General features: G+C 42.8%; 1 protein-coding gene across 1 annotated transcript; it reads left to right on the plus strand.

Annotated features, from left to right (window-relative positions):
• Nucleotides 1-2,696: 2,696 nt before the first annotated feature.
• LOC145398348 (CXXC-type zinc finger protein 1-like) lies at nt 2,697-26,028 on the plus strand. Its single transcript, XM_080271239.1, has 12 exons — nt 2,697-2,734; nt 3,314-3,444; nt 3,759-3,849; nt 4,073-4,274; nt 4,528-4,706; nt 5,177-5,437; nt 7,524-7,718; nt 8,012-8,149; nt 12,657-12,824; nt 13,348-13,506; nt 19,428-19,565; nt 24,708-26,028. The coding sequence occupies exons 1-12, from the start codon at nt 2,726-2,728 to the stop codon at nt 25,374-25,376; spliced, it is 2,340 nt and encodes a 779-aa protein (XP_080127365.1). The 5' UTR covers nt 2,697-2,725; the 3' UTR covers nt 25,377-26,028.
• Nucleotides 26,029-27,423: the final 1,395 nt, after the last annotated feature.

The raw sequence follows: 27,423 nt of genomic DNA on the forward strand, positions 1-27,423 counted from the left end.
CCATGAGGATTCGCCGAGCCATATGGCACCGCCCTTCGGACATAAACACCGAGTCTGTGGACCCCTCCACCTCCTATGATTCCTCCGCCCCTCCACCAACCCATCCACCCTCTTCATCACCTGTGACTCTCATCTAGATGAAAATCCCACCACCACAGCCTGGCACGCCCTCCTCCAACACTTGCAGCCAGTCTACCACACCTACGACACAAAAGTTTACAACCTCCAGTCACAGGGACATGACTTTTTCCCGGAAGATGGTGGTAAAATGCAGTATAGTCTCAAGGAGGACAGCCCAACATCCCCAGAAGAAGCCTACGGAAGGGTAAATAGAGCACGACCTAACTCCAGCTGATAGGGACATAAGTCCGCCCGGGCCGCTTGCCCCTATGACCCGGAACTCGCCTGCCGCCACCATAGCAAGAAAGCGAGACTACCTTCTGGGCAAGCCGACCACCGACAACCACAGGGTGGGGCTATTACTCTAGCTCCAATCAGCACCCCTGAGACGGCCAGTAGCTGCTCAACCCTCCTACAGGAGATGGTCTGCAACCACTCTGGAGGTAATAAGACGGCCAGTAGCCGCTCCCGCCTTCATCAGGAGATGGCCAGAAGCTGCTCTGAAGGTGCCCTTAAAGAAATGGCCTGTAGCCGCTCAACCCTCCTACAGGAGATGGCTGGTAACTGCTCTGGAGGTAATGAGACAGCCGGTAGCCGCACTCACCTTCATCAGGAGACAGCTGGTAGTCACTCTGAAGGTGCCCTAACAGAGACGGCCAGTAGCCACTCGACCCTCCTACAGGAGACGGCCGGTAGCTGCTCTGGAGGTAATAAGGAGATGGCTGGTAGCTGCTCTGGAGGTAATAAGGAGACGGCCGGTAGCTGTTCCCGCCTTCGTCAGGAGACGGCCAGTAGCCACTCCGAAGGTGTCCTAACAGAGACAGCCTGTAGCCACTCAACCCTCCTGCAGGAGACGGCTGGTAGCCGCTCCCGCCTTCATCAGGAGATGGCCGGTAGCCACTCCCTTCCCCAGGTCACAGCCAGTAGCCAGGCCTTTGCGACGGCCGGTAGCTGCGGCCCTAGAAGGCCACGGCCAGTAGCCGGGCCCTACAGCAGGAGATGGCCAGTAGCCACTCCTCCATCAGGTGCTGACTCCCCTAACGAGACTACGACCCAGAGGGAGGCCACAGCCTGGAGGACTACTGGAGAGGCCCTGTAACCACCACCGGGCACTTCTCACTGCAGCCTGTTCCTGAGAGAACTCGCCTGAAGGACCCCGGCGGAGGCCGACGCCGCAGCCAACTCCTGACGGCGTCCCCAACCACCGGAGACCGCAGCCCACGGGACCTCCAGACCGAGCCCAGGACCCCCGGGCGGGACATCCCTACACCCCGACGCCGGAGACCGTCGTCCTCCGTCAGGCGCCTAAGCGAGAGGTTCAGGCAGTTGTTCGGCCCCATCCCAGAGGGCCAGACTCCCGCCCCGAGCCCCGAGAGCACGGGATCCTTTTGACACCAGCAGCCCCGGACGTTTGAGGACGCCCCTACGCGTGATCCCCTGGCCCCTGAATACGGAGGCCCCCGGAGGAACTCAGCCCCGTCAGTAATTAGGCTGAGTTGTTCCCGCCGCCCTTGTACCTGACCGCCATTACCCCTAGTCCCGAAAGTGAGTGACAGTGAAAGCACAGTGAAAGTGATACAGTGAAGCAAGGGCAGAACAGTGAATTATCAGAATACGGGAAGTCAGAGAATTAAAAGCATCAGTGTTACCGGTAGTGTAAAAGAAACGTGGAAAAAATAAAGTAACAGTGAGACAAATACAGCAGGGCAGTGGAATAAGTGTCTGTCTGAGTGAACATGCTACCATCTAGTGATATAGCCTCACATTAAGCTCATACGGAGGCTCCAGTACAAGAACAATAATTAACGACACGACGAACAAACAAGCTAGACTGCCAACAGTGAAAACAGTGCCACGGCCTTAGTGAACAGAACTCCACCCGATAGATAAAACTACTTCCCCTAAGTGATAGCATTTGGACCCACTGCCCTAGGACTCCTGATTATACTGCTATTCACTTTACCCGATCTTGTCCCGAGTAGTATCCTGCGTGACAAGAACACCCACAATCTAGGCCTAAGGTTTATAATTGTTCACTATAAGTACTCTTGTGACAATCTATCCGTTCCACTTGTAGAATTTAGCAATACACGTGTAAGGTTGTTGCCTTGAGTTTTTTGTGTCCTACCTCTCTCTTATTTGTCTAAGCTCCGGTCTAGAAAAGGGAACCCAGCTACGCACTAAGCGTTAGAGGGACGGGAAGCCGACCCTAAAACACTTATCATTACAGGTCAACTCACATTTTTTATCTGCTTTGGACCAGAGTTGGTGGAAAGATTAAAATGGCACCGAACAAGTTCTGATCAAAACCAAGGAGTTGGAATATCTGAACCGAACTGAGCCAGAGGTGCCGCTTTAGAGTTAATTCACTCTCGACCAAAGTTTTATTTGAGTGCGATAATTGTTTGACTGCAAATAGAAGCAACACTATTTATCTTATCACTCAAGTTATTAATGATTAATTCCGATATGCATGCAATACAGTTTGTGAAGTCTTTCTCGATAATAATTCTCGCTGTGAAAATAACCTTTGCTCCATTGTAAACAAACAATCGAATACAGCGGTGGGGATTAATCTTTGTTTGCCGAAATATAACCCTGAAAAATGTCTAAGGTGAGATGGTTAGGTTTCACTTGCTATTTAATACATCAGTAAAAGCATGATTAGGGAAAATTGATACTAAGTACATATAAGCAGCCCAAAAGAGACCAGAGGAGTCGGGGAGCCTCGGTGGCCATTCAGCAGATTATATAGTTTTATTCAGTCCCATTTGTAGGTGCGTTCAGAAGTATCTGTTTTGGCAGCTAGGTTTTTGTACAGTTCCCTAGCGCCAAACCATATACCGACCAGTTTCTTATTATCTGATTAAGTTTATTGGGTCACAAGTTGGGGATGTACTAATATCTTGCACATGTTATAATCATTAATTTTCAGAGGCCTTGACAGTTGGAAGAAGGTATAGGTTCGTTTAACTTCTGTTGGATCATATGGTAATCATTTTTGAGATAGAAATCTTGCACAAATGCTTGGTAGGAATAATCATTTCAAGTTGGCTCAGAAGGCAGTGATAATTATTTTGTTTAGTATTTCTTGCCTGTCAGTGTTACATGAACATGAACTGGCCTTTATACTGCATATATGCTTTAAAAAATACAGTGTTAAATTTGTAGTTATATGTTGTGACTTTTCCAGTCTGAGATTGCACGGCAGTTTGACTTGCCTGAACGTCAGAGCAAGTTGAACACTATGCTGCGAGAGGAAGGGCTGAAGGATGAACAGGTCTATTGTGTTTGTCGTACTGCTGATGTCTCCAGATTTATGATGTATGTTGTTGTTACTTTTACCATTATAAAATACCCTATGGTAGATCGTTGTTTAATTTTCATGGCTGCTTTGTATGTGGTAATATTATTGAATGAGGAATAATGTAATAACCTTGATGATGAATACAGTAATGGTAGGAAATATATGTGCCAGTAGATAGTGTATACTGTTTTTACCCAGACTTAGCCCAGGTTTTCATCTTTTTTCAAGTCATTTCACGAAAGTCGGTGGTAGAAAAAGATGATGTTACTACCCTACATTGTTTCCTTAGAGTATAAAGGGAAGTTATAAGAAACTGTACTTGTTTTAACAGAGGATGTGATAAGTGTGAGGAGTGGTATCATGGTGACTGCATCAATGTCACTGAAACTGAAGCTAACAAAATCAAGAAATTCTTCTGCCAGGTAAGGAAATTGCTTTATAATCATCGTACAATGTGTTCAGTTGCTCATACTTATAATATTTAAGTTATTGTTGGTTGTTATATTATTTGTGTAGTAATTTTCAAAGCATCCTATGACAAGCAAAAATATATACAATAGAACCAACAGGCAGGTTTTAGGATAGCCTAGGTATTGATAGAATGCGTACTTAGGAATTATAACATTGTCTTTCTCTTATAAACAGAGATGCCGATTGAAGGAACCATCACTGGAGATAAAGTACAAACAGAAGAAGCCACACCACCACAGCCACACAGATAACAACAGCAGCAGCAGCAGCAAACATCGTAAGGATAAAGAGAAGCGTGATAAAGAGAAGAGGGACAAGGAAAAGAGGGATAAAGAGAAGAGAGATAAAGAAAAACATAAGCATGATAAGCATTCAGGTAATTTAATAGTTCTTGTTCACCTTGTGTGCTGTGTGTGATGTTCTGTACTGATAAATGCTGTATGTATATTTTTTCTTAAGAGAGTACATTGTAAAGAACAGATTGTGAATGTTTGTGTGTGTGTGAGAGCTAGTTTCAATCCTGTTTCATCTTTTACCTAATTTACTGTATATTGGTACAGTATATAGTATATTATTTACTGGTTAACACTAAATTTACCATGCAGTTTCCTGTCCTTTTCATTATTTAGTTTCCAAGAGCAAGAGCAGCAGTAGCAGCAGTCGGGGCAGCAGCCAGCGATGTGGTGAGTGTGAGGCATGTTACCAGCGGGAGGACTGTGGCCGCTGCGAGAACTGCAAGGACATGGCCAAGTTTGGGGGACCACACAAACTACGCCAAAAGTGCAAGAAGAGGCAGTGTCACAACTTTGTATGTGCCTTATCAGACCTTTATTTTTGTGCAACAGCATGGGTGAAAGGGTTGATATTCTAAGGTGGGAAGAAAGGTCATGGACATAATGATGATGGGTTTTTGTGCTGTTGGTATATCAAGTTCTTATTTGTGTGTAGCAGAATGTGAAAATGATGACTTTCCAAACCGGTTCTTATATGTTGGCAGCAGTATGCATGAAAGGTTGTTAGGAAAATTTAATCCCAAAAAGAGTGTCGTAGGACAAAGACTTTGCAGAGTGTGTAAAAATGTTGGTATACCAACTCCAGTTGTTATCTGTCTGCAGCAGTGTGTATGCAAAGTTGTCGGGAAAATGGAATCATTTCGTTTGGTTTTGAAGGCTCCAACATGCTTGCATGCGTTGACCAGAATTAACAGTTTATAGCTAGGACTAACTGTATTGGTGTCCCTCACTTTAGTCACTTTACCCTACCCACCTAATCCTCTAGGTTCAGCTGGCCCAGAAGTCCAACAAAAACAGCAACACCAATAGCGGGAAGAAGCACCGAGAGTACGAGCACCCCCACCCAACACCACCTCTCAAGCCTGAAATGGAGGTGCCGACCATGTTAGGGGAGAACTACACCACAGTACTGAAGGACAGAAATGAGCTGAGTGAGGAGGAGCTGCAGGACTTAGGGAAAAAATTAACCCAAGATTCTGACCACTCCAAATCTAGGGACAAGGATGCAAAGACACACAGTCGCAAGGTGATTTCTGAGTGAGGAGTACATGTGCCACTAAGATATAAGATTTCTTTTTATGCATTTGGGTGAGTTGCTGAAATCTGTAATAACACTTATCCTTACCATGGCCTACAAGCCTGTATAAAGTGTATAAAATGCATTGAGTAGTTTACAGAAATTTTATATTCAGTATCATATGAAGTTATATTGTTTCATAGTTGCAGTTGAAGGGAGGAAAGAGTAGTGTTCCACACAGACAGGCAAGAATAATAACTTATAGGAAGAATATTGGTATGATTTATTAAAAGTTAACTGCAGATGTAGCAGATCTGTAAAAAGCTTTACTTGTGGGAATGTTGTTACAGCAATGGTAGGTAAGTTTATATTTCTCTGACCTTTTATTTGAGTGTTTGATTACAGAACATCAGCATTATATGTATTCCAGGAAGAGAGTAATTTGATGAAGTTCATTAGAGCAATATACCATTGGGTAAGTTAAACATCTCTGAATGTGGAGGCCTTAAATCACCTTAACATTGTAGGACTGAGATGTGAGATCTCCACATTTAGGTGTTTAACTAACTTAATGGTATATTACAGTTTGTTATCCTGCATATATTTACAGTTATTGTGGCTGCATTGGCTTGAATTTACTACTACACTCATTGCATTAAGTTGTGATGTTAGAATCCAGAAGGAAGGATCAGAATATGAGGTAGTCTCATGTCTTTTCAACCTGCATTGGCAAGGTGGCTGGAGGTCTTCACATTTAGAGGTGTTCAACCAGCCCATTGATATATTGCAGCATGTCTTTCTGCCTGTGCTGTATTTTCATTAGAGCATTATAGGAGACTGAATAGTGCTTATATTGCTGGTGCCTATTTTATACAATATTGGTGTGTTTTCCTCAGATAATGAAGTACAGGTAAGCCCTTAATTCATGCGAACTTTTTTCACGCGATTTCGGTTATCCACGAATTTTTCGTACAATAATTAAAACAAAATTACAGTATTCAAATAAATAATTTTAATATACAAGAGAAATAAATAAAATATAAAAATGCCTACCTGCTGCCAGTGTACATACATAGATGTACAGTATGTGTGTGTGTGTGGGAGGTCGGTCTACCACGCACCACACAGTCAGTTTGAATCCGACGGTCGAACCATGCGTGACTCGCAAATCATTATTTGTGGCTTATTTTTTTGCCTTCCAGTGATTGCTTGCCTTGTCTGTCAACATGGGGCCTAAGCATAGTGCTAGTGATGCATGTGGTAACACACCAAAACGGACTCGTAAAGTGATGTTGCTGACAGAGAAAGTTAAAGTGTTGAACAACCTTAAGGGAGGAATGTCAGTGACAATTCTCTGTCAGGACGATTCCCTGTCATTTATTTACATCTCAGTTTATTTAGCAAGTACAGTACACTAGTTTTTTACTTATATGAGTTATAAAATCCCCCTGAAAATTAGTTACTAATGTATTAATTAATCAATAATAAGTATATTTATAGAATGACAGGGAATCGTCCATGTTTTGATGGTGAATTGTCTCTGAACCGTGTGTTTGGGGTGAGTCAACTGTTCTTACAATAAAGAAGACAGAACGTAGCATACGGGAGTCAGTGAGGGCTAGTGCACCAGACTGTGCTAAAGTGTCTCCACCTACGCATGTGAACTGGCTCGGAACCGTATGTTTGGGGTGAATGAGTCAACTGTTTGGACAATAAAGAAGGCAGAATGTAGCATATGGGAGGCAGTGAGGGTTTGTGCACCAGACTGCTGAAGTGTCTCCACCTACGCCTGTGCTTTTCAGGTTTCAGTGTTAAATTTCTTACATTTTTGTTGTTTTTCATACTTTATGCTAGTTTATAAGGTGTATGTAGTGCATAAACAGTATTATTCAGATGTAATATACTTAGTAGACATGCGTAATTGTGCACACAAGGGCAGAATGTATACGCGAATTTACCACACGCGAAGGCTCTGGGAATGTAACCCTCGCGTGAATTAAGGGCTTACCTGTACAGTGTTCTGTTTTGTTGTATGTGCCTGTATGATCTTTTGTATCACCATGTATACTGAAATTCTCTCATCTCCCATTGTTAGAGAAAAGACCAGACCCCTGGCGGGAGGAAGCGAAAGAACCGACGTGAGTCGGCATCTTCAGACACTGACTCGGAGGCAGGTGAGGCGGGACAGCGGCAGTGCTTTGGTCCACAGTGCATCAGAGCAGCGCGTCCCGGCAGCAAGTACTGCAGTGATGAGTGTGGCCTTAAGCTTGCTGAGGCCAGGATTTACTCGGTAAGGACATCCTTCCTAAGATATGGATAAAGATATTATTAAGCTGATCTTTTGTATGGTACCCACATAAATTTTCCATTATCCAACGGTCTTTGCAATTGTAGATCGATGATATAGTCTGTCGCAGTGAGTCTGGTGGGTAACAGTGCTGTGGGAAAACAGATTACCAGTATGTTCAGTTCCTTTGTATTTACACTGTATTGTGTTGTCCCTCCTTCCAAAATTCCAACTTACCTTTATCAAGTTGATTCCCCCCCCCCCTCACGGCTGCACCTGACCACTCTTGCTTCCAGGTGCTTCCCCAGAGGATTCAGGAGTGGAAGATGAGTGTGTGTGTGGCTGAGAATAAGGATATCCGTCAGTTGGAAAAGATCCGCCGCCAGCAGTTACAGGCTCGAGCCACCCTGCAACAGCTGGATCAACACCATGTGGTAACATATTTGTGATTATTACTGTACAGTCAGCAAAATAGAACATCATAGGTTAACCATTCCTGATTGATTGATTTTGTGTAAAAGATCATGTACATCATCACCATCATCATCATCATCATCATCATCCAGACCTCCTCTCCCACCCTAGGGCAGGATGTGGAGTAGCAACGTCCAGACAGCCCAAGTTTGTCCAGTTCAAATGGCTGCATTTCCATTCACTCATCATTCAAGCCCCCAGAATCATGGCTCTATCTGATACACCAAAAAACTTTCACCACATTTTGTAGCTTAACATAAACATATGCAGTAGAGTGAATCCGGATGCTGTCATGTTAAAAAGGGATGCCAGATCCCTGATCATGCACTTCTCACAACATTCATCCAGCCTGTCAGTCCCCTAGCCTCACCGACTTCCATACCTCTCTTCCTCACTCACTCATCCACCATATCCCTCCACCTTCTCCTTGGCCTGCCTTGCCTCCTCCCTCCTTCAGATTTGCTCAGATATACCTTTTTCACCACTTTATTGTTATCCATTCTCTCCACATGACCTTATCATGTCAGTACTTTCTCTTCGATCCTGGTGTCCACAGATTTCGTCACTTCACATCTTTCACGAATCACATTATATCGTATCCTGTCCACTCTCTGTACTCCACTTACTTTACTCAGCAGTCCCATCTCCTCTGCTCTCACTCCTGCCTTTTTATTTTCATGCCACACCATAGTCTCACATCATCATCATCATCATCCGGACCTCCTTTCCCACCCTAGGGCTGGGTGAGGAGTAGCAGTGTCCAGACAGCCCAAGTTTGCCCAATCCCATGGCCACGCATCCATTCACTCATCATTCAAGCCCCCAGCATCTTGGCTCTATCTGATATACCTAAAAACTTTCACCACATTGTGTAGCTTCAAATAAACGTATCCAATGGAGTCAGTCCGGATGCTGTCACATTAAAAAGGGATACCAAATCTGTGATCATGCACTTCTCACAACATTCATCCAGCTAGCTCGATCTTGTCAGTCCCCTAGCCTCACCGACTTCCATACCTCTCTTCCTCACTCACTCATCTACCATATCCCTCCATATTCTCCATGGCCTAGCTTGTCCCCTCCCTCCTTCAAATTCGCTCAGATATACCTTTTTCACCACTCTTTTGTTATCTATTCTCTCCACATGACCATACCATCTCAGTACACTCTCGTCGATTCTGGTGTCCACAGGCTTCCTCACTCTGCATCTTTCACGAATCACATTATTTTGTATCCTATCCACTTTCTGTACTCCACATCATTCCTCAGCAGTCCCATCTCCACTGCTTTCACTCCTGACTTTTCATTTTCGTGCCACACCATAGTCTTATACCCATATGTTAAAGATGGCATTAACACTCCTTGATGTAAGCCTTGTGCAGCTGCAACACTCAACCCTCTGTTTCTGATCAAGGCTTTCATAGCACCAGCTACTTCCTTCCTTGTGTCACTCTACTTTCCACTTCTTTTGCACATTTTCATCTCTTTTTCTATCACTGTACAAAGGTATTTGAACTCTCTCACTAATTCCAGTCTCTCTCCATTCACAATAACATCACAATGAGAGTCACCTTCTTTCTTAATAACCATCACTTTGGTCTTTTCTTCATTTACTGTCAATCATGATGCTCACAGATATCAGCAAAACTCTGCATTACTCTACCAAGTTCTTGTTTGGAATTTGCAAGTAGCACTGCATCATCAACATACAACAAATGTGAGATATTCCATCCATCACCATTCAATACCAGTCCCATCCTTCTCTCCATTACTCGTGTTTTTACTTCTCTCATCACCTCATCCAAATATATATTGAACAACCATGGAGATATCACACAACCTTGTTGCATGCCCACATTGATTGTGAATCATTCATTTAGATGCCCATTTACCCTTACACATGCCTCACTACCATCATAAAAACTCTTGATGGCAATTAGCAGCTTACCATCTTCACTGCATATGCGCAAAACCTTCCACAATCCTTCTCTGTCTGAATTGTCATATGCATTTTCCAGATTCATAACTGCCATAAACACCTTATAGTCCTTCTCACAAGCCTTCTCCACTATCTGTGTCACTGCAAGTATTTGATCCACACATCGTTTGCCACTCCTAAAGCCACCCTGTTCATCACTCAATAGGACTTCTGATATCTCTCTTACTTTCTTTATAATAATTCTTCTATATACCTTCCTTACAACACTCAGTAAACTTATGCCATGATTATTTTTGCACTCACTTCGCTCACTATTATTTTTGTACAGGGGTACAATCACATCCCTTTTCCACTCTGCAGGCACAGTTTCACACATCCAACCCTTCTTACATATCTCCAACAAGCACTTCATTCCATTCTCTCGACTACACTTAATCATCTCTGCATACACGTCATCAACCCCAGCTGCTTTCCCATTTTTAAGCCACTTCACAATGTTCTCACCTGTGTGAGTGTCACGTTTCCTTGCACTGCATTCCTTCTCTGCACACCCCCAAAACCAGTCATGTGTACAGAGGCTATGCTGTCTCTGTTCACATTCATCAGGCTTTCAAAATATTCTTTCCATCTGGTCCTTACTTCATCCGCATGAGTTAATAATCTACCACTTACATCATTCACATTTTTGCATTTCTTTCTGCTGTCACTTCTACATTTCTGCACCTCTTTCCAGAATAACTTACTATTTTCAGAGTAATTTGCATTCATTTTCTTCCTAGATCATTGTTTACCTCCTCCTTTTCCCTCTTTGCTAGTCTCTTTACGTGCTTCTTGCTCACAATATATTCAGTTCTTATTTCAGCTGAACCCCTGTCGTGCAACCACTCTAGCCACTTCTTCCACTTTTCTTTCACTGCACCCTTAACCTCTTCATCTCACCGTGCCATACCTTTCTTCTTTGTTACTTTTGCCACATCACACACTGCTTTAGCATTCCCAACTAAGCATTCTCTATAAGCATTCCACTGGCTATCCAGATCCATTTCATTCCAATTCACTGATTCCAACTCCTCCCCTACTTTGGTCCTCATCTGCCATTTCTTTGATCCTCACCTTCTAGACTTTCAGTCTTTCACCCAGGTCCACCTCACTCCTCGCAGCTTGACCTTGCTTACCACAATCATATGATCTGACAGACCTCCACTTTGTCCTCTCACAGCCCCCACATCAGAGTGTAGAGAATTCAGAAGAATCGATCTCAGGAACACGAGAGCAAGATAAGTCGTTGCGTATATATACACAACAGCCACCTTTGGCTTTGAGATGAGTATAGAGAAAGTAGGAGGATACAGAAAAGGGTTTGCTGTCAGCTCCCTGAGACTGCTGAGTCTCAGTTAGAAAGAGAAGGTGAGGTTTAGAGGAGGAAAGGTGGTGCTCACCAGAGCGAAAGTTAGAGGAAAGGCCACGAATGTTGCAGAAATGAAGAAGTGAGTCAGACAGTGGTTCCAGGCGGCTCAAGTCATCACTGGGAGAGGGGTGGAAAGTGGGGGCAGTTGTCCCCCCCCCCCCAGGGACTCCGAGGCTGAGTGTTCAGGAGCCATGATTTATTTATTTATTTTTTTTATTTTTTTTTTTTTTTAAGGAAGTGTAGTGTGTACTGTGCATGTAGTTTGGTGTAGGTAGATAGAGAAATTTGTATTGGAGAGCATACTGGCCTTCTCTGTGTTACTGAGAAATTGAAAAAGTTCAGCAAAGGGGGATGGTCAGGAACTAGTCCTGAGGGCTGATGAAATGGGAGCTGCAGCTCTCTCTGTCATCAGCTTTCCATCCACCTCAAGAGTACTGCCCTGCTCGACTGGGTGCCCCACCTACCACCAACATGTATAACAAGAGTACATGTACAACAGGAGTAAAAGCAGAACAGTGATGAAATATTTACACGTTTATACGTGTACCATGTACATAACAGTTTAATATATTACATACATACAATCCCGCATTGCTCCATAAGTAGCGTAGGAGCTTGGGGCCAGGCAAGTTGGTCCCAACATTCAAGATGAGAGTGACCAGCCTCACTCATCCGTGATTGGCATTATGCATGCAGTAAACCTCAGCCACCCCGTGGACATAAACCTACACAGGCTCAGTCTGATTGAAGCGCCTTCTTTGTCCACAAAACTGCCAGATGCCATACTTCAGTTTTATGGTTTCCACCCAGTGCAGTAAATGGTTTCAAGGTGTACAGGAAACCATTTGGCTTGTCACCCATTGTAAGAGGAAAGAAAGACAGAAGAGGAAGGAAGGAAGGAAGAAAAGAAAGGGCAGTCACTCAAGAGCAGCACTACATTGAGTGACTGGATGGTGAGCTTCCCCATCTACCAATAATAAAACAAAAAAAATAGTTATCTAGCATTAAAATCCATATAAAACATCAAGGACACTGTATTCTGTCAGTCTCAAATCTAATGTATCCTGACATGATCTTGCCAGGTATAACTACCTGATAACATAATTTTCATTTCAATTAGGAACTGGACAAACTGGTGGAACGAGGGAAGAAGGCGGAGATTGATCCACATGCAGATGATGGAGGTGAGGAGGAGGGTGGTGATGGTGTGTACATCTACTGTGTCACTTGTGGTCATGAGGTGCAGGCCAGACGTGCAATAAGACACATGGAGAACTGTTTCAACAAGGTACAGTACAATGCGTATGTCAGGCCCAGCTTGAAAATTTTAGTTTTAATCTTCTTTCTTACTAATTAAAATCAAAGTGAATCAGATAGGGTAAAAGAATCAACATCCTAGCTGGAGAGCATTGGAATAATAATTAGAGTTTTTACCTACTCATTAGTACACCAGCTTGAGTAGTTCATATCCCCTAGCCCCAAATAACAAAAGATTCAGAATACTACCCCTAAAACCTGGTTGTTGTAAAAGGTAATTAAAATGGTCAAGAATGGGGATCTGAGACTTCCCCCTCCTTCCCTGTAGCTATATAGCTTAGGAATATGGCAACTCCACTACTCATCACTTAGGTTGTAATCAGACTCATTGCTCTTAAGACACAGAAAGGAACGGGTTTATCATGGACATTATTTTCATGTGATTAATGCACCAAAGTAGTTTGTCATATATGCTTAAAATTTCCCAGTCTCATATGAACAGGAAGAACAAAAGTACAGTATATATGGTCATACATTTGCATTCTCTTTTACAGCTGGAGAGTCAAACAACATTTGGATCAATGTACAAGACAAGAATTGAAGGAAACAACATGTTCTGTGATTACTTCAACCCAAGCAATTTGACATACTGCAAGCGCCTCCGAGTCATGTGTCCAGAGCACACTAAGGCTCCCCTGGTGTCAGACTCTGAGGTATCTGATCAAATGCTCATTTTGTTTTCAGTGTTGAATATTGTTTAGTTTCAAGAGTGGAGGTTGGTCATCAAGCCTATGCAATTCTTTTTTTTTTTTCTCCCTAACATGGCCTAAAATTGATATCTCTCCATCTGAAATTTTAAGTTGTAATAATAAAATATTGTGATAGTCATAATAATAATAAAAATAATAATCTGGCCTTTTGTTTCTCAAAAGCGCCAGTTCTTCCTTTTGGGAATTCACTAGCGCTCAACACACATACACTATTTTTACAATTACAAGAATTATGACAAGCTACATCATATATATATGAAAGTGGCAATAATTAAACCATATAATCATCCGTCATAGTACCTCTCTCCAGGTCATATCATTTTGAAAAAGAAAGGCTTTCAGCTGTCATGTAGAGCACCCCGGCCTCACAATCTTCTCAGCCACCCTGGCGACCCACACATTCCAACGACCCATCATGCCCACCAACCACGGTCACCCACCCTCCCCACCCATGAATGCCACCCATCCTGCTCACCCAGTAGTGCCATCCATGACATCAGCCCATCCAGCCCTTCCACTGTGCCCTCCTGTCTCTCCCTGAATTCAGTGTAACTGCAATGATTTCATATTTAAAGCTGTGTGTGAGAAACGTTACATCCTTTTCCGGTAACGTTCCTCATGCTGTGCATGTAACATGTGTGATGGAGCAAATGGCTTACCAGAGTCTCATACAAGATATCATAGGGCTATGTTAGTAAGGTACTAGGATGCCTATTTATAATATAAAGTTATGTTAGTTTTCTCCAGTTCATAAGCTGTGTATGGGAAAAATGTTTAAAAAAATCACACATGTTACTCCTGAAGTACTTCCACTTCAAAGTCGTGCCACTTCTGAATTCAAACTGGCTCTCATATTGGCTGAGAGCCAGTTTGGATTAAGAAGTGGAAGGTCATGTGTTTCCAACTTATTGAGCTTTTACTTGAGAGTGATTGACGTGTTACAGGAGAGAGACAGCTGGGTGGATTGTGTGTATCTAGATCTGGAGAAATCCTTTGACAAGGTACCCCACAAGCGACTAATGTGGAAATTGGAACACATAGGAGGATTGAAGGGAAACATCCTGGAGTGGATGTGTGACTTCTTGAGAGACAGACAAATGAGGACAATAACAAAGGACAAGATGTCCAGATGGAGGGAAGTAACAAGTGGAGTCCCACAGGGCTCGGTGTTAGTGCCAGTAATGTTCCTGATTTATGTAAATGATATGGTAGATGGAGTGAACAGTTTCGCAAGTCTTTTCACTGATGATGCAAAGCTCTTGAGGAGAGTAGAAGTCGAGCAAGACTGTAAAATGCTGCAGGAAGACCTGAATAGGATCCAAGGTTGGAGCCAGATGAGGGAAATGAAATTTAATGCAAAAAAAATGTAAGGTATTGGAAATGGGTAAGAGTATCAAGAGGCCGTCACTGAATTATATGATGAGTAATGAACCAATAAAAAAAGTGAGAGAAGTGAAAGATTTGGGAGTGCTGGTCCAGGATAGTTTGTCACCGGAAAAACACATTAACAAGTTAGAGAGATGTACAATCTCTTGACTAACATACGAGTGGCATTCTGTTACATGGATGAGGAAATGATGAAAAAATTGATAGTGGCCATGATCCTCCCCAGGTTGGAATGTGCGGCAGTACTGTGGTCCCCACACAAGAGGAAAGATATAAATAAGATCGAGAGAATACAAAGCACAGCAACCAAGATGGTCCCCAGCCTGGCAGATCTGGCTTACAGAGAGAGGCTGGAAAAGCTGGACCTGCCTGCACTAAAAAAAAGGATAGAAAGGGGAGACATAATTCCAGTGTTCAGGGTCATGATGGAAATAGATAGAAATGATAAAAATGATCTGTTTGTATGGGATGAGAGAGTAACAAGAGGACATGGAATGAAACTGAAAAAGCCAAGTTGTTTGAAGGATATCAAGAAATATAGCTTTCCATATAGATGCATAGACCTGTGGAACAACCTGGACAAAGAGATCGTCCAGTCTAAAAACTTACACGAGTTCAAAGCAAAATTTGACTTAACGAGAAGAGACGGGACCTCACGAGCGTAGCTCATTTCCTGTACAGTATATCACAACTAGGTAAATACAGTCTGACCACAAAATATATGTAAACAACTTTAGTGGCAATTACAGCTCAAACAGATATTATTTCTAAAAAGACCAATGACAGCATTCTAAACAAATACATACTCGGGTCAGTGATGGTAAGAAACCCCCTGGGGGTAGGGGGGCTTCAAGAATACTGCCCCAGTATCCCTGCTTGTCGTACGAGGCGACTAAAAGGGTTGGTGGTGGGTTAGTGCCCCATGTCGTAAAAAGAACTAACTAAACAAGCGAATAAAGCGCCTCAGACCAGAACGGACCATACGTTGACAACTAAGGAACGGACAAAGGACATTCTGAGGGTGTGAACATGGAATATGAGAGGAGTGAATGATGAAGTGAAAGAGAGAGAGATTGTTCAGGTGCTTGAGGATGCAAGAGTGGATATATGTGGATTGACTGAAACTAAATGGAAAGGTGAAAGGGTGAGAGAATGGGAATATGGTTTAGGTATATGTGTGGGAGTTAATGAGAATGAGAGGGCAAGAGAGGGAGTATGTCTGATGATAAGCAAGAAGTGGAAGGAGAATATAAGAGAGTATGGAACAGTGGGTGCAAGGATTGTATGGGTGAAGATGAAAGTAGGTATACAAGCGTGGGCGACTGTATGTGTGTATGCTCCAACAGAGGATCGAGTGGCAAGAGTGAAAGATGAGTTTTGGGCAAGAGTAGAAGCATGTATGGACAAATTTGAGAGGAGCGAGAGAGTGCTTTTGATTGGAGACATGAATGGCAAAGTTGGGAATGTACATGTGGATGGAGTGGTTGGTCAGTGGGGTGTGCCAGCTGATGTAGATGGGAATGGTAGTGCTTTGGTGGACATCTGTACTGGTAAGGGGTTGGCAATAGCCAACACCTGCTTTCGACATAAGATGATCCACCAGTATACATGGAGAGTAATGAGGAGGATGGATGGTGAACTTGTTGAACGAAAGGCAATGATAGACTACATGTGTGTGGATGAGTGAATGAGAAGACAAGTGTTGGATGCAAGAGTGTGGAGAGGGTGGGGGAATGGAGTCTCGGACCATCACTTGGTGATGGCCAAGGTAAAGCTGCAAAGAAAAGGGTTGAGGAGACGAAGGGGAAGACAGGAGGAAACAGCTCCTGTGAGAAGAGTGGAGAATTTGCAAGATAGTGAGAAAATGGCAGAGTATGAGAGCATAGTGGAAGAAAGATTGGGAAGGTATGAGCTAGAGCAGATGGAAGGGGTGGAAGACGTATGTAAGATATTTGCAGAAGAGATAGGCGCAGCATGTGAAGTGGTTTGTGGAGTGAGGAGGAGATGCAAGGGTGTGCAAGGGACAGCATGGTGGAATGATGAGGTGAAACGAGCTGTGGAACAAAAGAAGAAGGCATATAGTGAATGGTTAGCGAGTAGAGGTAAGGGAGAAGATGAGAGAGAGAAGAGAGAGGTGTATGTGAGTAGGAGAAGGGAGGTTAAGAGACTGGTGAAGGAGAATAAAAAGAAAGTGGATGAAGAGTTTGGGAGGAATCTGAGTGTGAAATGGAGGGAGAGTAAGAAATTGTTTTGGAAGGATTTGAAGAAAGTAAGGCAGTGTGAAAGGGGAAATAGTAGGGGAGTGAAAGATAGGAATAATAGATTGTTGGTGGAGAAGAGAGAGAAATGGGATTTGTTGAATGTAGAGTGTGACAGCAATGTGAGTATAACTGGGTGGGGAATGGCTGGGAGAAGAGATGAGAGTAGGGAGGAATAGATCAGTAGGACTGAAGTAGTGGAAGCAATGAAGAAGATCAAGTTGGGAAAGGCCCCAGGAATTGATGGAGTGTGTAGTGAAATGCTGAAGTATGGAGGTGAGATTGTTGTTGAGTGGATATGGAAGTTGTGCAGATTGGCTTGGGAAGAGGGAAAGATTCCAGAGATTGGAAATCAGGTATAATTGTTTCTTTATATAAAGGAAAAGGGGAGAGTGAAGTATGTGGTAACCATAGGGGTATTTGCCTTCTTAGTGTGACTGGTAAAATATATGAGGTGCTCCGAGCCAGAGGGGCGACCATGCATTTTGCTTATTTTCAGTAATTCATTGTTAAATTTCGACTTGGCTAAATATACAGTGGTAAAATTATACATATATCCATTTTATTGTTTATCTTGAAAGTGCTAGCCAAGATGATTAAAACTGTGGTAAACATGACACGTTTAAAGTACAGTATATTACAGTTTGGTAATTCAATGTCAAAGCAAATAAGCAAAATGCACAGTCGCCCCTCTGACTCGGAGCGCCTCATATGGTAGAATACTCATTGATAGGGTTAGGCATATAACAGAGGAGCTAGTTGGAGAAGAACAATGGGGATTTAGGAAGGGAAAAGGGTGTGTAGATCAAATATTTGTTCTAAGATGGTTAGTGGAGAAGTATCTAGAGAAGGGAAGGAAAGTGTATGCTGCCTTCATGGACTTGGAGAAAGCTTATAACAGAATAGATAGGCAAGGTATGTGGACGGTATTAAGAATATATGGAGTGGATGGGAAATTGTTGAATGCTGTGAAGAGTATGTACGAAGGAGCTAGGGCTACGGTGCGAGTGGATGGTGATCTGAATGAGGTCTTTGATCTCAGTGTGGGACTGAAACAGGGTTGTGTGATGTCTCCATGGCTGTTTAGTATATATATGGATGGGGTTGTAAAGGAGGTGCAGGGTAGGGCAGTGGATGTGGGGGTGGCTCTAATGAATGAGGGTGAGATTTGGAAGATTCCAGTGTTAGTGTTTGCTGATGATACAGTATTGTTGAGTGAAGATGAGTGGGAGTTGCAAGGTTTGGTGAATGAATTTGGAACAGTGTGTAGGAGGAGGAAGCTGAAAGTTAATGTAAACAAAAGTAAAGTTATGGTGTTTGAGAGGAATGAAGTCACAGAATGTACAGTGAGGTTGGATGGTGAGGATATGGAGAGTGTGAGTGCATTCAAGTACTTGCGTAGTATGATGAGTAAGGATGGAACTTTGGGGGATGAAGTGCGTGAAAGGGTACAGCAGGGAAGGAAGGTTGTTGGTTCAGTGAAAGCAGCGATGACAAATAGGGAGGTGAGTATGGAAGTTAAGAAGTCACTGCATGATAGTATTGTGATCCCTACCCTGACGTATGGAAGTGAGGCATGGACCTTGCAAGAGGGGAACAAGTCAAGTGTGAGAGCAGTGGAAATGAGTTACTTGAGAGGAGCATGTGGAGTAACATGGAGGGACAGGTTGACGAATGAAGAAGTGAAGGAACGCTGTGGGGTGGATGTGGATGTGGTTGAGAAGATTAGGAGAAATACACTGAGGTGGGTTGGACATGTGGAGAGAATGGAGAATGAAACACTAACTAAGAGGGTGTATGTAGGTGAGGTGGAGGGAGGGAGAAGGAGGGGTACACCGAGGATGAGGTGGAGGAATGGAGTTGAGAAATATTTGAGGGAGGGGAGGTGAGTTGGGGGGAGGGTAGTCAAATGGTGGATGACAGAGCGACTTGGAGGCGTTTTGTCTGCGGCCACCCTTTGCGGGATTAGGGCGTCAGGCTATAGATAGATAGATAGACATGGTATGACATTTTTTAATGCCTCACTCTCAGTAAACAGTATAGAAATTTTTTCTGTCCAGATTCATATAATTCAATGTTTAAGCTTTAAAATGATGCACTGTAAATGTTTTATATTTTGTATCTATTTTGAGATTGACACCAAAGGTTGACATTATCACGGAATGACCCAGAACTTAAGATTCTCTTACTACTCATATCTTTCCATCTCACTTAAATCAGGTCTGTGGTGCACCAATAACCACCAATGTTTTTGATGAGACGGGCGAGATCTGCCGTGCACCCAAGAAGAAGTGTTTACGTCATTACTGCTGGGAGAAGTTAAGGAGAGCAGAGATAGATATGGAAAGAGTCAGACAGGTGAGACTCCAGCTGTATCAGTTTCTTTGTAGTGGATGGGTATATAATGATTTGGGGCCATATTCTGGTTTGCACAAAGGATGTAACACTTCTCATTCAATTTACTTTTCGTATCGTATTACACCTTTATTTCTTTGAATGTTTCTTTTGTAATTTTATTTTTATTGATATTATTTTCATCAGTGCATAGCTATAAGAGAATATGAAGGTATAAGGTGGGGGCTTTCATCATCCACTCACTCGATGTAGTGCTGCTGCGGGTATCTGCCCTTTCCTCTTGTCCTTCCTTCCTCTTCTGTCTTTCTTTCCTTCATTGTTTCTCCTTCCTTCAGCCTATGGGTGACTCAATACTGAGTGACATGCCCTGTGATTTCCTGCACACCAGGAAGCCATTTACTGCTCTGGGTAACCATATAACCAGATTATGGCACCTGGTGGTTTAGTGGGTAATTAAAGCACTCCAATCGGATTGAGCCCATGTAGGTGTATATCCAAGGAGTGGATGGGGTTTATTGCTCACGTAATGCCACTCAGGGATGAGTGAGGCTGTTCACTCTCGTCTTAAATGCCAGGAGCAACTTGCCTAACCCTGAGCTCCTCTGCTTCTCATGGGGAAACATAGGATTGGATGATGGATGGATGGATGAATAGATAAAAAAAAAATTGAGGAAGAAGTTTTGCAGAATCTTATTCGACAAGAGAATTAGCTACCTCTGAATTCCAAAGCTGATATCCCTTTGCTAGTTGATTGTATACAAGATGCTATAAACTACTTGTAGGGTTGAACTTTGATTGTATATCTATCTGTCTATTGCCAGATGCCTTAATCCTGTAAGGGGTGGCCACAAACAAATCGCCTCATGTCGCCCTGTCTCATCTCCAGCCATTTCACTGCCCTGGTTCCATCTCAAAGTCCCCTCATTCATATACCTCTCCACTCCATCCATCCATGTCATCCTTGGCTTCCACCTCACTCGCATACACTCTCCTCGCCAGTCTCTCACTCTCCATCCTCTCCATATGGCCAAACCACCTCAGTGTATTTCTCCTAACACTATCACATCCACTTCCATACCACAATGCACCTTCACTTCTTCATTTGTCAATCTTCTCTCTCCATGTGACTCCACATGCTCCTCTCAAATAGCTTATTTCCACTGCTCTCACTCTTGACTTGTGTTCCTCCAACAAGGTCCAAGCTTCACTTCCATGCATTAGAGCTGGGGTCACAATACAGTCATGCAGTGACTTTTTTACTTCCATGAATAGGTATCACAATACAGTCATGCAGTGACTCACTTCCCTATTTCTTATCACTGCTTTCAAAGAAATAGCAAGCTTTCATCTCTGTTGTACCCTTTCATCTACTCACTCAATGTAGTGCTGCTCTCAGATGCCTGTCCTTTCCTCTCTTCCTTCCATATTTCCTTCCTTGTCTCTCTTTCCTTCATGTTTTTCTCTTCCATCTGTCTGCGGGTGACTTTACAATGAGTGGCAAGCCAAGTGGTTTCCTGTATACCAGGAAACCATTTACTACTCTGGTTGGTAACCATGTAACCAGATTATGGCACCTGGTGGTTTAGTAATTAAGGCTCTCCAGTTGGCTTGAGTCGGTGCAGGTTTATATCCATGGGGTGGTCGGGATAGATTGCTCACATAATGCTATTCAGGGATGAGTGAGGCTGGTCAATCTCATCTTAAGTGTCAGGACCAACTTGCCTTGCCCTGGGCTTCTATGCTTCTCATGGGGAAACACTGGATTAGATGATGAATGAATGAATGAATGTACCTTTTCAGACACCTCATCCTCTAAACTTCCATCCTTACTCATCACACTACCCAAGTACTTAAATGCACTCACATTTTCCATTTCTTCCTCATCCAACCTCACTGTACATTCAGTGACTTCATTTCTCTTGAAGACCATAACTTTACTCTTCCCTACATTCACTTCTAGATTCCATTTCTTACACCCTCTCCTGAACTCATTCACCAAGCCTTGCAGCTTCCCTTCGTCTTCGCTTAACAACACAGTACAGTATCATCTGCAAACAACAGTACAGGGAGTTTCCAGACACTGCACTCTCTCATTAGGGCTGTGCCAACATCCACTGCCCTACCTTGTATCTGTTTTATAATCCCATCTGTATACAGATTGAACAACCATGGAGACATGACACATCCCAGTTTCAATCCAACCTTCAAATAGAAAATTTCACTCAGTTAACATCCACATGCACTGCAGCCTTAGCACCCACATACATACACTTACACGGCATTCAACAGTTTCTCATTTACTCCATATATTCTTAAACACTTTCCACATTCCTTGTCTATCCACCCTGTTATATGCTTTCTCCAAATCCACAAAGGCTGCGTACAACCTCTTTCCTTTCTCTAGAAACGTTTCCACTAAAGACCTCATAAGGAAAATCTGATCTACACAACCTCTTCCCTTCCTAAAACCTCCCTGTTCTTCTCCAACTATTTCCTGTTATTTCCCTAACTCTGTCAATGAGTATCCTACCATATGCTTTTCCTGTTACACTGAGAAGACAAATTCCCCTTTGATCACCACACACTGTTTTTTCCCATTTTCCTTTGTAGAGGGGAATAATTATACCTGATTTCCATTCTTCTGGGACTCTGCCTTCCTCCCAGGCCAATTTGCACTTCTTCCACATCCATTCTACTACTGTCTCTCCCTCATGCTTCAGCATTTCGCCACACACTCCATCAATTCCTGGGGCTTTCCCCATTTTGACTTTCTTCCACAACTTCCATCCTGCTGAATTCTTCCTCTCCTCTCACATCCCTCCATCTCCCAGCCATTCCCCAGCCACTTATACTCGCATTACAGTAGTGCACCAACTTTCGCTACAGCAGGATTCGCGGAATCCACTTTCGCGGCATGCACCAAATATTCCCTAACTTCCACTTTCGCTTGAAAAAAATCGATTTTCGCGCACAAATTTTGGGTTTGGGACAATATATTGAACTTTGAATTTCCTGCACCGCCCGCCCGCAACCCACCGCCATCTTGAATGACGTCATGTCAACACTCTGTCCACCCATTCCCGCCATTGTGTACGAGCGTGCTAGCTCCATTGTGTTGGATTCTCACGGTTCAATGGCCTCTACTATACCTGGTAGTGTGGGGAAAGGGCCTGGTGGTGTGGGGGGAGAGCCTGGTGGTGTGGGGGGAGGGCCGGGAGGCAGTGGTGGTGATAAAAAGAGGCCGGGACATTCAAAGTCGGGAGGAAAGGCCAAGGCTAAAAGAGAGTATCGTGTTGGAGTGAAGAAACGGCAGTATAATAATGAAATGAAAAGGAAGATAGTTGAGCACGTGGACAAGGGCGCAAAAAACAGTGAGAGAGAGTGGTAGCGAGGCAGCAAGAGGTGGCACCAATACGTCTGGCGTGGCTAAACAAGCCTGCCACGTGCCTCGGATACTTACCCCCAACATCCATTAAACACCTCAACCTGGTCTCTGTGGTATGTTTCTCCTCATATAATGTGTACTGTACAGTTTTTATTGTTTGTATCTCACAATGCAATGTACAATAGTGATTTGATGTACTGTATTGCAAGTGAAAATGAAAATCTGATGTTACTTTAGGATAACCGGGAACCAATTAGCCTTTTTGCCATAAAGACAATGCCCCAACTTTCGCTAATTCCACTTTCGCGCATTATTTTTGGACCCAGTTAGGCGCGAAAATTGGTGCCCCACTGTACTTTCATTTTCATTATTCAGCAAATCCTTAAAGTGTTCTCTTCATCAGCTAACTTTTTCTCTCCTCTCTGCTATCAATCTACCATTTTTATCTTTCAGTCTCCTGCTAACATCTTTATCACCGTGTCTAACTCTCTTTACCTCTTTCCAGAACATTTCCTTACATTTGCTCCACTTTACACTCAAATTCCTTCCAAAATTCTTCATCCACTCTCTTCTTACTCTCTCTTATTAATCTCTGAATGTGCAGTAGCATTTATTCATCCCTGATTTATTTTCATTGATCACAGTTTGCATTAGGTATTAGAAACTTAGTATATACTGTGTAATTTTGCTGAGGCCTTATTTGTAGTTGTTCATGTCATATAATTAGATGTACTGTGCTGTGCAGTAATTAGTCATGTTTTTTATGGTTCTTTATCTCTTATACTTGGGTACACCAAAAGTAACTGAAGCATGAGCAGCAGCAGCAAAAACAGTATCTTTAAAGCACTTCGATGGCAACTTTAACACAATTTAAGATTAGGTATACTGTTAAATTCTTTGGATTAAAATAATTTGATTTCAAGTCCAGCATGTAAGGACTGATATTCAAGGTTTTGTATACTGATCTTCGCACAGCAAGTTTACTTGTAGTAGTAGATGGTGGTGACCATCATCCACTCACTTGATGTAGTGCTGCTTACTTCTTCCTTCACCTCTATCTTTGCATTTCTGTCTGTCCACCTTTCTTCCTACTTCTCCTCCTCCTTCCTGTCAGTTTTACTTCTCTTTTTACCACTTCATGTGGCTGTGGAGTGGAACGACAGGTCTAATGATTTCCTGTATCCCAGAAAACCATTTTCAGCACTAGGTGATAACAATATAACTAGATCACAGGGTGAAATGGAGCTTACTGTGGTGCCCCTGTTAACTGGGGAGAGATGCAAAATGCAGCATCCACCCAGGAACCAAACTCCTACGCTTATCCCTGTGCCTCGCTGTAGCAACACACTGTCAGCTGCAAGGGAACATCGGTTCAGTGCACAAGACAGCCTTGCAGGAGCAGTTGCTTGCCTGTTGTTGTTTGATCTGCTCAGCCAGACAGATGGGTTGATCAACAACAACTTGCATTGGGCTTCTACTGTGCATGATGGATTTTATGTATTTATTTATTTTTTATTTATCTTTTATTTATTCATTTTTTATTTATCTTTTATTTATTTATTTATTTATGTATTTATTTATTTTTACTAGATCAGGAACATTATGCTCAGGATACATTGCAAGTAGATTAATTTCTGATATGTTCCTCAAATTAGTGTCTAGGTATCTCTTGTGTAACATCATAGGTTTTTACCCTAGGCTCCTCTAGAATGGTCCCACTGGACTGAATGCATTTGTGTGATACTGGGCCTTATTTGCAGTGGTTGAAGCTGGATGAGTTGCTAGAGCAAGAACGTACAGTACGACAAGCCATGACCAACCGTGCAGGGGTGCTGGGTCTAATGCTGCACTCTACCTATGATCACGCATTGGCGGAGAAGTTGCAGCAGTCACAGCACTACCACCAGAGTAACACAGATCATCAGTACCACAGCAGTCACCAGAAAGTACAGCAACGTTCATCCACAACGGGAACACAACCCAAAGTTGCCACGGGTGGTGGTGTACCACAGCTAAAATCTCACTCACATCACAAGCAGAAAACTCCCCAGCCAAATCAACAAAAGCAGCAGCAGCAGCAGCAGCAGCAGCAGCAGCAGCACAGACATCAATCATCATCTTCAGTGCAGAGATATAGCAGTAGCAATTCACAGCATCCTCACCACTCAGATCACCAGTACCATAGCAGTGACAGAAAACACCACCATCACCACCACCACCACCACACGCAGCAACACAATGACCACCAGTACCACAACAATAAACACCATCAGTCACAGCATGTTCCACAACATAGTGACCACCAGTACCACAACAGCGAACGCAAGGAGTCAGACCACCAGTACCACACGAACCGAGACCGTAAATACCAGCCTGATCACAGGTACCACACAGACCACCAGTACTACTCCAGCAAGAAACATAAGTAGAGGAAACTGGGATGAAACTGAAGAGGAGTGAGGAGAAAATTAGTAATGAGTAACTCCCTCATTATGGTGACATCTTGTATATCATATTCATGCTGTCTCCAGGTTATTGTATTCAGCTTAGTAGAGACTTTCCATTGGGAGAAGTCAGATGAGGTATTCATGTACCTCTTCACTACACTACATCTCCCTTAAGCTAAATAAAATAAATTGGAGATAGCAAAAATGAACCACAAAAATGGTTACCAGATTCAAGGGGTTAAGAAATGCACAAAAGGGAGAATATGAGAAACTTAAAAATGTCAGTTCTTTGAAATGCAAACAGCATACAAGAATAATTCTATATAAATCCTAAGCCAACCAGATGCATGTGATAAAAAAGAGAAGTTAAAAACCTTAGTCAAAGGAGTGTGTTAAGGATGCTCAGGGCTTTGTATTAGCTAATTGATGGAAGCATTGAGATGGAGTTACTAATTGCCAGTAGCCAGACTGCAAATATAAATACATGGCTAAGGGAGAAAAGGTAATTTAGGAGTTAGGAAAAGTCATCAAGAGTAAGCAAAGAGAAGTTGAAGTTTTTAGAAATATGTACTGTGAAGACAGAAAGAAAATGCAATATATTAAAACAAGACACCAATACAGTAGAAGTGGAGAGTTAGAGCAAAGAATTTGGGTCCAGCAGCAGCTTGCAAGCACTGTACCTTATCCAGTAATTCTATTATATTTTAAAATATTATCGTGACTGATATTAGAGTTAAGTTTTTTGTTATATTTGTGACTGACTCAGATTTGGTAAGGCAGCAAAGTCACTCTCTTACTGTGGAATATTTTCATGGCAGTATTCAATAGTATCTTCATTACCAGACACATTTTACTGCAGTATTGTGTTTAACGTATAATCTTGATAATTAGAGTGTTATTTATTTATAGTAATCATCCAGATATATGACCTAACCCTTTGAATCCAGTGATGTAATTTTTAGTTCATTCTCCTTACCTCCAGATGATTTTATTTAACCCCTACGGGCCAGCATATTTTAGCCGTGGCTGCCCTCTCAGTACGGCAATATTTCCCAAAATAGCCTTATTTCAAATCTTCATATCTGGGAAAATGTAGCAGTTAGGGAAAATTAAAGACCATATTATTTATCAACTCTTCTTCTTGCGAATGAAAGCAGGTGCTCTTTTCGATGAGTAAAGACGTGAAGAAGATGACTAGCTTTTGCCACTTGAAGCAGGATGTCTTCGTGCTTATGTGCTCAGCCCCAACTTTGGCTTCGCTCTCAACGTGATAACTTCACAACTAGATAAACTAGGCACATTGGTGTCCAAGGCACACCCTAAGGAACTGTCACTTAGCCTTTTCATAGTATCCTTGGAAAGAGGCTTGGCAGGGGTGGATGAGGCAAGGGGTCCGCATGAGGGGGGAATGGAATTAGACAAAAAGTCTCAGAAAACATTGTTCAGCACCTGGCCAAGTCACAGAGAAGACTGAGGTATGCTTGTGTGAGGTGGCGAGTGTCTCTCCATACCCTTTGGTGACAAGGTCATGTGATGGCCACTTAAAACTATGGCACAAAAACAGTTGTGGTTCCTACCGTCACCTGGTGACGTTTGTCCACCAAGTTTACGTCAGTCCCAACCGACACCCGGCGGGTAGGGGTTAATTTGGAAAAGGCCTTTCTCATACCGAAGGGGTTAATGAAGGTTAAATCTTACCCCTTCAGTCAGAAAAGTTTGTCCTAAACTAAATAAAATCTATTGGAGACAGGAAGAATAACATACCAAGCACATCATTGAATCAGGGTTAAAGGAGCCTAACTTTTTAAACCAATCAGCTCAATGACAGAACTTTTTATCTTGGCTCTTGCTAATTTTAGGTGGTTTTCATTCAGTTCACACACACACACACACACACACACACACACACACATATATATATATATATATATTTGGGGAGGAGATGATGAAAAAATTGATAGTGGCCATGATTCGCCCCAGGATAGAATATGCAGCATTAGTGTGTTCCCCACACAAAAAGAAAGATAAA

Source organism: Coenobita brevimanus, chromosome 45 (genome assembly GCF_032717465.1).
Source record: "Coenobita brevimanus isolate Jiangsu-jjx chromosome 45, ASM3271746v2, whole genome shotgun sequence".
Taxonomy (NCBI): domain Eukaryota; kingdom Metazoa; phylum Arthropoda; class Malacostraca; order Decapoda; family Coenobitidae; genus Coenobita; species Coenobita brevimanus.